Source organism: Photinus pyralis, unplaced genomic scaffold, assembly GCF_008802855.1.
Source record: "Photinus pyralis isolate 1611_PpyrPB1 unplaced genomic scaffold, Ppyr1.3 Ppyr1.4_LG4, whole genome shotgun sequence".
NCBI classification, from domain to species: Eukaryota; Metazoa; Arthropoda; class Insecta; order Coleoptera; family Lampyridae; genus Photinus; species Photinus pyralis.
In genome coordinates, this window is record NW_022170511.1 from 32,189,227 (window position 1) to 32,201,279 (window position 12,053).

Sequence of the window (12,053 nt, forward strand, 5' to 3'; positions counted from 1 at the left end):
TTGGTTGAAATTTAATAAAACTTGCCCCGGAAAATTTGCCACCGGAAGCTTTTCACGCGGACTTCCATTACCATACATGCCATGGCAGCTTCTTATAGGTAAGGACTGATTCACTATAGAATCACTTAATCCCTTAGTCAAAAATTGGGGCAAAAAAAGTCATTTTTATTTCCACATTTTTTAAAATTTCAAAAAATTGTAGCTACCATAGAAACTGTTTGTATTCAAAGCTTCCCGGCATGAAGACAAATCTTATGGGGTGCATTCACCTCGAGTGACTTTTCGGATTATGTAATATTTCAGGGTCGAATTACTGCGGGCGTATTTTCTTGGGGGCGACTTTACCGGAGAATTCTTCCGAGCGAATCTTTCTACAATCGAAAATCTCCATACTGCACATGCGCACAGTTTCGCTAGCTAGCAATTCCGTAATAACATACTTTCAACTTTCGCACTAAAATATAACATAAGATACCACGGCTAATGGTTCTTTCGTATCATTCGATAACACATACTCGTTTCGGCTTTCAAATAAATCCAAATGTGCTCCTAGAGAACCCAGCTTAGGCTGCGTTTTTTCTACATGGGTTCTGTTCTCTTTCCTTATGAAGCGGCATCCTATACGGGCAAATTTGTAAATTCAATTAGAAAAATCTTGAAAATCTAAAGCGACCACCAGTTGCAATCTCAAAACCAAGTGTGAAAAGATATCTACTACCTATGTATAGATGTGACTGCCACAGAATTAGAAATCGTATCCAAAGTTAGTTTAACTTAATTAATTCACGGAGTAACCTTTTTACCGTTCTTTCCTAAATAAAATAAAATTTACTCATTTCAAAGAGGTTTTATTTTTTGAAGTTAGGTTATCGACCAATGGGTGTGATGCCAATTTTTGCAACTTCGAATGGCGTGAGGTAATCTCAGGGTACGTGATAAATCTGCAATTTTCGGACCTTTTTAAAGTATAGGTCAAATTTTCTACAATTTGAGGTCAACTCGAACTTTTTACGGTCACTGAGATATGCCCTTTCAAAGGGTGGAATTTTTGTGCACAAAGTTCAATATGTTTTTCTTACTTTACGGCAAAACATCTCCTTAAATAGTACCTATAGTTGTACTGTGACGGATAGTAGATCAAGTCAAGTTGAAGCGCAAATATCTCAAAACGAAACATGTAATCGTCATAGTTCTCTTGTTACCTTAATATGAATTTACGAGCTATGGAGCTTGTCGACATGCGAAAGCAATGAAAAGGATACATTTTCATTACTACCACCACCGAAAGAAATCTGTTACTTTTTTATTTATCTTGCGGATCACTCTTCCCATGTGTTCCTGAAATTTTTAAGGTGATCACACATCAAAGAGCATAATATAATTGAGTTTTAATTTGGTTCCCTTCAATATGAATATCCATTATTTTCGTGCTAATTTTTTGGGAACTGAAATTATTCGGAGAGGCTAACTTTCCAATGTGCAGAAAGCTATGGTTCAGATTCTTGGTAAAATGTTATTCATTTTCGAAATATAATTTTTAGAAGTTCATGTTGTGGCCATCTAGTGTGTTGACTTTAAAGTCAGCGTTGTCTCAAACAAACTGCACGAAAGCATCTTTTTCAATGAGCTGAACAAGTTCTCCCCGAAGAATGGCTGAAGTTTCTACTCTCAGCCTCCTTATAACTAAATTCCATTGAATAGCAGAGATTGACAAGATGCATTGAGCCGCATTTTCAATACAAATATGCTATAAAGCTGACCTGAACTCATTACAGCAATAGGTGTGGTTGATAGGCTAATATCAATCTGCGGACTTTTTCAATGTTTGCCCATTTTGAGCCTAAAGTGAGCGACCTAAATTAAATAGAGAACAAAAAAGCAGCTGACTGAAACGTCCCTCCAAAACTTTTGATTTTTGATCGTGGCAGTTTGCAAGCGAGTGTAATTGTATTGTTGTAAAGTATCCGGAAAAAGTCTACATTAAATTTTAAGAGTAGGACTAATTCACGTTACGCATCTCAAGATGACTGACTACTTTGGTTATTACGAATTCGGTCGTAATCTTTAGAATGATTTGAATAAAATAACGAAACAAAAGGCACAAAGGTATTATTCAACAGTCACTAAGGAAAAACAATAATACAAGCTATCAATCATCAAATAACAATAAAAATAATACTATGCAAGCAATACTGTTATACCATCAAAGACTATCCTTCTGTTATAGCGTATTAGATAACAACTAACTCCAGTATGCTATAAGAAATTTCACTTTCTTTGTAAATGAATGCCGATCAAAGGCTGCAGTAAATAACTAATAAAGAAAGTTTAAACCGATTTTCGTAATCGGGGCGAATAAATTAGAAGGCTAAATTAATTAGCCTGCTCATGACCGTCGCTATTTTCATTCTGGTACTGCAAAACGTACATCGTAGGTTGATAATGACCTCCAGTGTTCGATGACTGTTGACCTACATCCTCATGGCCATAAGAATGCCCGAATTGTGGACTTTCCTCGGCGGATGCCGCTTCAGACTGTGATTCGTAAGACTGATATTGATGGTCGCCGCCACTAGAAATTCCATTTGCAAGATGGTCGCCTGCGGTGTTCTCTAAGGGGGTGTCGTGATTCTCCGCAATGGCGTAACCATGATCATGTGCTGCACCATGATGCACTTCGACATTAGATGCAGTTTTTCCTACCGATACGGGATGATCCAAAAGATGGATATATTCCTTTTTGATGTAAGTGGGAACGGCATGAAAATGTTCCATGTGAAAGCTTTGGTAAGATGTAGCCTTTGATGAATGTTGGTCATCGGTACTTCCATGATGCGTTATCAACCCCGATTCGCCGATGCAAAATAGACCAGCTAAAATAGTAAGCTACAACAGAAAGAATTAATCATGTATATCAATCGGTGTGATACACTTACCGAACTAATCATTGTAACAGAAGCAAATAGATCGAAACGAAAATAGTCACTACCACATGTGTATTGTATATGGCACGTATTTATACGTCGAGTTCCTCACATTCGATAAATCTCTCCAAGCAAATTTTCCCATTCTTGTGTCGGGTATGGATAAGGTTTATAATTGAAAAATACTTTTACTATACTGCATCTTGCACTGTTTACGGGGGGTTACTAGCTTACTATATGTGGAAGGTTATTAACATTTAAACGATAATCACGTAATCTTGAACTGCTAATTTACATTCAATACGAATTGAGTATGTACGCTTCTTTCATTACAATCCAATATAATTTACAAATTTACCCTCTCATGCCTATGAGACCGTTTGTTTTTACTTATCACATAGGAAACCTATTTCCCAATAGCCGCATATTACCTTGCTATTTGACTTCGTCTCACTTACGTAAATATAATTTAGCCCAGCATCAATTTTTATTTGCGTTTGGGCTCCTGGGGATGATTCTAACGAATATTCATTCGTATCATCATCGCACTTAACCTAGTGATTCAGGGTATTTTATCTATGAACATCGATGATGTCTTTGGGATTTAAATAAAAAATTCATAATATGCGATCTTTGGTTCCCCAAACTGTTACATCAAGAAGTTAGTGAAAAAAATGTAGAACTCATTTTAGGTTTCCCACCCACGGTAAGGAACTAGAAAGCTCCAGAAAGAGTCTAAGAAGCATTTAAAAATCCGGTTTTCGGGATTTTTGCCATTACTAAAGCTATCTAGGTAGTTTTGGAACTTTTTAGGTCCCTTTCCATGCTTTCTAGGCGCGCTTATCTGTATTCGTATCTCAATAGCCTAAGACATTTCTCGAAAACGGTAGATAGTTATCGTTCGAGGATTTTCTTGGGACTAAAATTATGCCGGGCGACCTCCCTTATAGACCCCTATCAAAATGTACCTATTTAGGAATGGTCATGCAATCTTAGACTGAAAGATACTTGAAAGCCTGTTAATAATTAAAATGAAATGTAGATTTTATCGCAAATAAGTAAATTATAAAACGATTTGCATACGACATTTTATTTACCTATTTTCTATTTTTAATTATAAATTGCGCAGAACTTATTTGCCATTTTGTATTTTCTATTTAAAATACATTTTTAAATATACTTTACCAACCTTACTAATTGTAGGATTTGTAGGGTTTAAGTTGCCGTTACCCGACTGAACCCAAGTTAGGAAGCTGAAAGTGTTGAAACTGTTTAAGGCCAGAAAACCTATAATTTTCAGAAACAACAGTAAATTATCTGAGAAGTGTGTAATTGCTAGTAAAATTCCAAAAAATGTCTGGCAACTCTTATTAATCCTTAGATAATGTTTAAAGTTAATCTTGCAAAATAATAAGAACTTATGACTTTTCTAAACGTCCGTAAATTATACGCATTTTTTAAAATTTTCTTTAAAATAATAAACCTTTATTTATCCTGACTAAAGAAATATACCTACTGCCGAGCCAAGTTATTATGTCGCGGGGAGCATTTTTTTAATTCTTTCTATAACAGAGGCGTATTGTCACTAGAACAAATTTCATCCCATATCATTTCGAACTCATACAACGGCTGTCGTTAGGTCACGCAGACAGGTTTGATACGATCTGAAAACGTCTGTATATGCATCCCGGGAGTGCCACCCATATACGATAGTATGGGATATAGATAAGCAAACAAATAAGCAAACTAGAGCACAAAAATGCCCTTCACTATATAAAAAAAACAACGAATAGGGCGTTTAAGTAGGGAAAGATTTAAAACAAGTTAAAAAGTCATTAAGCAATAAAAATAAATGATGAGAGCGTATTTTCCTCCTAATAATATTAATGCTAGGACCTGGAAAAAATACCGGTAGGCACGGGATCCTTACCCCATGCTCTTTCAAATGAGTTGCCTATCGTCGAAGTCTATACAGTACCTATAATGAAAAATAGTGGAGCGTATACAAACATAAAAATTTTGAAATGGACACCTCACTCTCGGACTTTTATTCGAAGTGTCTACATATGAAACTTTTTTAAATGCTTTAGTAAATAGCATTGCGCATTGTCTACATTAAAAATTTCATTGAATATCTTCATAAATAGAACATACAGCATGCGTAAACGGTAATTTTGAGACCGGTATTAGTTTTAGTTTCATTCAACGTACCTACATATGAATAGAAGTCTGATCGAAAAAGTACGAATTGTTTTGGATTCTACGCACCAAAATTAATAAGAAAAAGTGTTTTTCCGAGAAATTTTGGTGCAGTCGTTTTTTGCAAAAAAGGAAGGTAATTTTTTTGAGGCTCGAAAAAAAAATTGTCTCAGATCGACCCGGAAAAAAAATTTTCTTATAGAATGTGGCATGTAGAATCCATAATTTCAAACAGTTCCAAGATTGGGCTACTAGTTCAAAAGTTATAGCCCTTTGAATTTTCTTTCGAAATTGGTTTCTAGTCTATAACTTTTGATTGAGAAGTCGTATCGAAAAAGTACGAATTGTTTTGGATGCTACGCACCAAAATTAATAGGAAAAAGTGTTTTTCCGAGAAATTTTGGTGCAGTCGTTTTTTGCAAAAAAGGAAGGTACGCTGCCTTTTTTTTGCCCGAAAAGAAAATTGTCTCAGATCGTCCCGGAAAAAAATTTTTCTTATAGAACGTAGAAAGTTACAGCCCTTTGAATTTTCTTTCGAACTTGGTTTCTAGTCCATAAGTTTTGATTGAGAAGATATATTTCATTTAACTGCTTTCATAAATATAAGAAAGTTGCCATTGCGCGTGCGCAAAACCAAATTTTAAAACTGGTGTGAGATTTGCTTGTATTCCATTCCCAGCGTATGTATTAAATTTCATTTTTAATGCTTCCATAAATAAGGAAGTTGGCAAAATTTTGAAACGGGTGTTATATTTGTCTTTATTTCATTTACTCCATGTGGCGTCGATTTACCTATTGGTGGCAATGGATATTAATTTGAATATTGTTGCTTTGGCTTCACAGAAAATAAATTTCTTAAGCTGTGGAAATGTCGACTTTTGCTTTAATTGAATACATCGCACACGAACGAAAATTAGAATACGGACGTCAAAGCGAGAATATTCAAAGGCAGATCTTCGTTGTATTTAGTTACTTTGGTTGCATAAAGTTAGGCGCCCTTTAGAACACTTTTTATCATGTAAAAGTAGACATAGGAAATTCCTATATCTACTTCTACATGAATATCACTGTATAATTGTGAATGGAATGACCCAATGTTTGCGTTCAGAACAAAATTTGTTTAAGAAAAAAGTGTTTCACAGCTCTTTCTCTGAAAATTCAACAAACATACAACTGTCATTTTAATTGCGCCTCACGCAAAGAATTTTTTATTGGAAACTTAGGGGAACGTTTTATAGGAAAAATGACATCCCTGTAAAGCTGTTCCCCACAAAATTGCTGATAACAGAAAACGTGATCTAAAAGATACAAATTTCTGATAAAACATTCTTTATTTAGAAATCAGTCTTTTGAATCAGTTTTAGCCATCGCTAGATGGCTGGGTTGTATCACACGAAGACAATCACTTACATTCACATTACAACTCGTCTACAAAGTTTTCCATTCATAGCAACAACGATGTCATAAAACAATAGAAAACTTTGTTCACATTCAAAATTTCATACTTCACAAAATTGCAACTACACGACCACATTTACAGTTTTGTCTATTAAAAAATAGATAGAAAAATAAACATATAATATGAATTAAATGACTGCGCTAAATTCACAAAACTTTTGCATCTGCGTATAACAAAATACAGTCTTAACATTAGGATATAGATATATAAATTCATTAAATACCATACACTATTTTTTGTTTTTGTTAATTTGAACTAGAGTGTATTATGTAAAGCATCAAATGAATTCTATAATACATCAAAAATAAATTTATAAAACAAGATCTAATAATTGTACTAAAATATGAAATCTGCCAGCAGTAAAATAGATAACCTTTCAACATATAAAGCTAAAAATATTAAACTCTATACAACATAAAACAATGAAATAGTCTTACAAACTTATATCAGCACAAAACTACAGTGTGCTTCATCATGGAAATATAACGCTATAAGAACAAATAATAGGCCATTGTCCAAAATCAGTATTCGAAACAAACAGAAAGTTAAGGAAAAAAAATACTAACAAACAAGCCCCAAAAAATTAAGGCCCAAGTGCATGCTCCATCATCTGTAAACATAACGACTCTAAGCTACTCTCAATATCACTACTTTTAATGCCTTGTGTACTATGCATGAAAAGTTTTGTATTATCATTATGTTGCGTACTTTTCGCATACCCAGGCCTGAAACTGTGATCCATTTTTGTACAAGGAACAACGGGTGTGTTACAAAATTGGGTGTTCATATTAAAAAACTGGTTTTGTAAGGTCGTGCTTCCAAGAGAATGCCTATGCGCACCTACAATCGGACTTCCCTGCATATTCGGATACGAGGAACTCTTCTGGGCGTACATTTGAGGGAAACCCGTGTCATTTACGGTTTTATAATGCTGCATTTGTACCGTTTGCTGCCTAAAATTATAAAACAGTAAAAATGTGCAATTAATAATGCGATTGGTAAATACTTCTGAGAATTATTGCTTTGATGTCGATGAGTATAAACAGGAATATGATTGCCTCGTACCATCTGGCCCCGCCATAAACCTAATCGCTTTTTCTGTTCATCTGTAAAGGCGTCCGATGCCTCGGCCCGTTCGCAGAGAGAGGAGAACAGAACCACACAATCATCCGAGGGCTGTCGTAGCATCAGTAATTGTGTGCACACTGTAAGTATGATAACTTTTAACTATTTGCACATGTTCAAATAAAACAAAATATTCATGCCATGTAAACATAAACCCCCATTCATCATTAAACCCCACAAAATTAAATTTATAAAATTTTGCAGTGCACCAAATTATTAGACTAGTGTATGATTAAATTTAATATTATTTTCATTTTTAAAATTTTTAAAACAAAACTTGGCTATGCACTATAGAAGATTTTAAACAAATGTTATAATGTCCGATTTATTTTTGTTTATCTTTATCTTGAACATTGTAGGTATACATAATTATGTTAAATTGTTTTCAATAAATGCATTATGATTATTATTATTATTGTACAGGTTCGCTTAGCACAACCCTTGCTTATGGGCTTGGGATTGAAATTTTAATCAAAGATGCTTTTAGTAAAAGCAAAGGCATTGCGTATTGTAGATATCAGATTAATGTGCGCAAAAATTGCAAATTTTGGAAATTGCTCTCAATGAAACATTTAGGATCGTTAGTTTATTTGGAGATAATCTTCGTTTTGGTTTCCTCCACCGTTCATTTTTGTGGGTATTTATCTATCACGCCCTCTACTGAGTCAGGCAGGAAATCTAGATTTTAGGGTCTGGTGCTATGGACCAGCACCAACACCAAGATCGAAAAAACTCGCAAGAAACTGCAAAAACCCTTCCAAATTGTACATTTGAGCCCATGACTTTAACCTATTGAACTAAAATATTGTATGGGTGGTCTAAATTGGACACTTTCTTATGGAAACGCCGTTTATTTTAAGCGAGAAAAAAATTGACCTAGGTGTATAGAGCTCAATTTTAAAGAGAAAATCACTAGCACAAACAGAGTTCAGCTATTTCTAATCGTTTGGCCGCTAGGGTGCGTTTTTCGAATTTAGCTGAACACCCTATATATTTTCGAGTTTTTAAAAAGATCAATGCCACTTTTTGGACTCTATAAGACATAAGCTTCTTGTTTTTAATAATTTTCAAGATAATGTAGAAACATGTGGCACCTTTATTTTTTGTTATGGACGCCATTTTGAGATTGTGTCATTTTTTCTCTTTGGTTCAGTACCACATTTTTCCTAAAAGTACAATATTTAATTTTTGTGAAGAGTGTTTTGGAAAAACAAAACGTTCTTTTGTTTACAACAAAAGATTGACAGATTGATCCATCAATCTGGTTGCGATGTTGGCATAGAACTAGTTAGTTGAGAAAATTTAATTTTCAACTGAACAGTATATTAAAATTAATTATATCAGATATAGCAATCACCATTCTGATTGTCAATATATGACAGGTATCAAACTTATCATTTTTCTCTCGAGGTGCACATTGTGGTATTTTTTTTTATAAAGAAAATCCTCAAATTTTGTCTGTATCAGTCATTAATAAAATTTTCCTCTGCGAGTTCCATTAAAAAGTGTTTACTATGACCTACTCTGTACATGGCATCATTTCTAAATTTCTTGAACAGGATTTAATCCACCACATAAATACTATAGAACCGTTATAAATTATCTAAATTCTAACGAGATATGTAAATACCTACCCACACAAATATACAACATACCTTTTCCCATTACTTTAATAAATTGTGATGGTAAATTTTCTCCTGCAGTTGTCTGGAGAGGACTCTGTAGTACGCCTTTCAACTTCTTTAAAGCACACGTTAGATCCCCACCATTCATCACTTCAGTTTCCAGTTCATTCAATAATTGACTACGTTCCTTCAGCTTTGCGATACTTAATAATAATTTATGCCTTGCCCCCTTCGTTATACCCATGGATTCGAGATCGACTTCAGTCAAATTCAACATCTGTTCGTAACTTAAATTATTAAACACCCAACTGTATTTGTGCAGTCTTAACGATTTCAGCCAACAAACGATTCCCTTCAACATCATACTTTGAGTTTGCAATTCTTGCAATCGTGTCTCGGAGCTACTTGTTTGAATCGAACTCGATTTTAAAGGTAGTGATTTGTCGTTGGATAAGGAATAACTTCGCGGTTTCAGTATTTGAGGTCCTAGGTTTTCTTGTGATGACCAAGTGGCGTACGTGCCGCCGACTTGGCCAGGTGTCAGGCTATTAGAGCGTCTATTTAAGCGATTGTGTTGCAAACAGCTTGACAAGTAGTTTGCAGGTTCTGGATTGGGGCTGACCGATTCGTCACTTGACTCGCTGACCGACTGGGCAAGGTTTTTTTGTGAGTTGGGTTGCAATACGTGATATAGTAAGTGCCTGAACGATTTCTTGTCTTCTCTGCCAAAAGCGGGGTGTACAAAAACGTAAGATAAAATTTCAACACATTCGTTGTATATTTTGTACGTAGGTGCGATGTAATCTGATAATATTCTTCGAAGTGTACTTGTATACACTTTTAATGCTTCTTTATTGCCAGGACGTAATAAAGGTATGTGAGCTAACATCTTTGATAAAGCTATGTGAGGTGCTTCGGCTAGAAAATTGGAAATGTACGATGGGTCATTGGCATTATGCTCCAACAATTGTGACTCTGGAGTATTAACCTTCGATATAGCTTCCTCTAAAGCACGTTGCAAAAAACGAGCATTAGCAAATGGTAACCCGACCATTAAATAATAGAGAGCAATTGTTCTCTCACAGTTATCTAATTTACAAAAACGACGCTGCATTTCCCCAAGCTGGTCGCAAAATTCCGACAGGTCTCGCATTTGAACTGGGTTTTCCATTTTTCTAAAAAAAAAAAAAAAGTTAAAGGTACCACTATAGTGTAAATAAAAAAGCGGGTTTTTGTTAGCGGTTATGATAAGCAATCGTTGTTAATTTATCTATCAGTTTTAGGAAAAATCACTGGCCTCCAAGTGCATATCGCATACCTCTCTTAAAATATTAACAAAACAATTAATTATTTATTTCATTATTATCTAAAATCACAATTCAACACACAAAAATGTACACGCCCAACAAATCTGATATTAGCTGCAGCGCACGACCTCCACTTTATCAAACGGCCGCATTCAATTTACATAGATAAACGTGATGAAAGTGAATATTTCGGAAAGCCATGTACTTTGTACAGTGCAGAAAATACTCAAAAATTAATTTTATTTAAAACTTGTCTTAATGAAAAATGAATGTTTCTGTAGCTAGCAGAAGTGAACTACTAGAAAATATAGCAAATATTACATGCAAAACGTTTGCACATCAGGATGCATAGAAGACATGTACCAAATTTCATAGAGGTCGACAATATTATCTCTGTTGTTATTAAAAAAATGATTTTTACCACCCTGTATCTTCCAGGGAAGTTTATTTCTTAAAATGGGTCGCAGAATCACCCCCTTAAATATTAGCATGTCTTTACGGGACAAACTGTATAATCAAAAATTGAATAATAATGTGAAATGAAAGAAAAACACCAACACTTCAGAAGCAAATTTTAAAAGCAACATAAAACGCATTTCCCTCCCAACAAACGTGTCTCTACCTACAGAAAGAACCGAAAAATACCGGTTCTTTTTTTACTAATAACGGTACCGGTATAGAGGTTTCGGTTATCATAACTTCTTAAATAACAGATCCGGTTCCAACTAAGGGGCTTATAAATGCAATCGGTTCCGGTACCGGTTCCAATCCCCTGATTTTATAATATACTATTAACGCACCATAAACCTGATGTGCAGGTTATTTAGTTTTTAGCGAATTTGTATGCATAAACTAGTTGTCAGGGAAACTCCGGACTTGACTTTCTGACTGCTCCTAATATAGTCAGTACAATTATCTTTGGTCATAGTATAACAATTAGAAAATGCCCTCTGACGCGTTTGTTTTGAATCCGACGTAAAAAGTGTATGACTTTTTTGTATCAAGACACATCTTTTTTGTAATTAACATTTTTCAAGATATTTAGTTCGTTCTTTTTGCATTCGGTAGCTTCTAACTTTGTCACCCTTAAGTCATTAATATATATGACCTATTTAAGCTGTCATCTCAATCAAGAAAAATCTTGACGATTTATGTACGCATGCGCAATATCAACTTCCTTTTTTATAGATATTTTTTTAAATGTTACCCAGAAATTCTTCTAGTGAATGCAAACGTATCGCATATTTTAAACATCCGGTGTGCGCATGCGCAATGCTAAGTTTCTTATTTAAGAAGATATATTTATGCCTTAACATATTTTCCTTTGTATACATAAATAGAGCGTTGACTTTTTGAGAAGTACTGATCAAGTCATGGAAAATCGCGAAAACCTTTTTTTCATTTTTTTAAATTA

General features: G+C 34.6%; 2 protein-coding genes across 2 annotated transcripts; both read right to left on the bottom strand.

Annotated features, from left to right (window-relative positions):
* Positions 1 to 2,203: 2,203 nt before the first annotated feature.
* On the bottom strand, positions 2,204 to 2,976 carry LOC116169740. Its single transcript, XM_031485899.1, has 2 exons — positions 2,937 to 2,976; positions 2,204 to 2,886 (listed from the first exon to the last, which is right to left on the bottom strand). Exons 1-2 carry the CDS (start codon positions 2,946 to 2,948, stop codon positions 2,374 to 2,376), a joined length of 525 nt encoding a protein of 174 aa, XP_031341759.1. The 5' UTR covers positions 2,949 to 2,976; the 3' UTR covers positions 2,204 to 2,373.
* Positions 2,977 to 6,435: 3,459 nt separating this feature from the next.
* Positions 6,436 to 10,795, bottom strand: LOC116168827 (protein Smaug homolog 1). The gene is made up of 4 exons (XM_031484815.1): positions 10,651 to 10,795; positions 9,363 to 10,507; positions 7,589 to 7,787; positions 6,436 to 7,535 (listed from the first exon to the last, which is right to left on the bottom strand). Exons 2-4 carry the CDS (start codon positions 10,501 to 10,503, stop codon positions 7,166 to 7,168), a joined length of 1,710 nt encoding a protein of 569 aa, XP_031340675.1. The 5' UTR covers positions 10,504 to 10,507; positions 10,651 to 10,795; the 3' UTR covers positions 6,436 to 7,165.
* Positions 10,796 to 12,053: the final 1,258 nt, after the last annotated feature.

Coding starts and splice junctions, on each gene's coding strand:
- LOC116168827 (XM_031484815.1), bottom strand. CDS start 10,503: ATGGAAAACCCAGTTCAAATGCGAGACCTGTCGGAATTTTGCGACCAG. Junction 7,788..9,362: donor TATTAAAGTAATGGGAAAAG/GTATGTTGTATA, acceptor TCATACTTACAG/TGTGCACACAATTACTGATG. Junction 7,536..7,588: donor CAAAGCAATAATTCTCAGAA/GTATTTACCAAT, acceptor TTATAATTTTAG/GCAGCAAACGGTACAAATGC.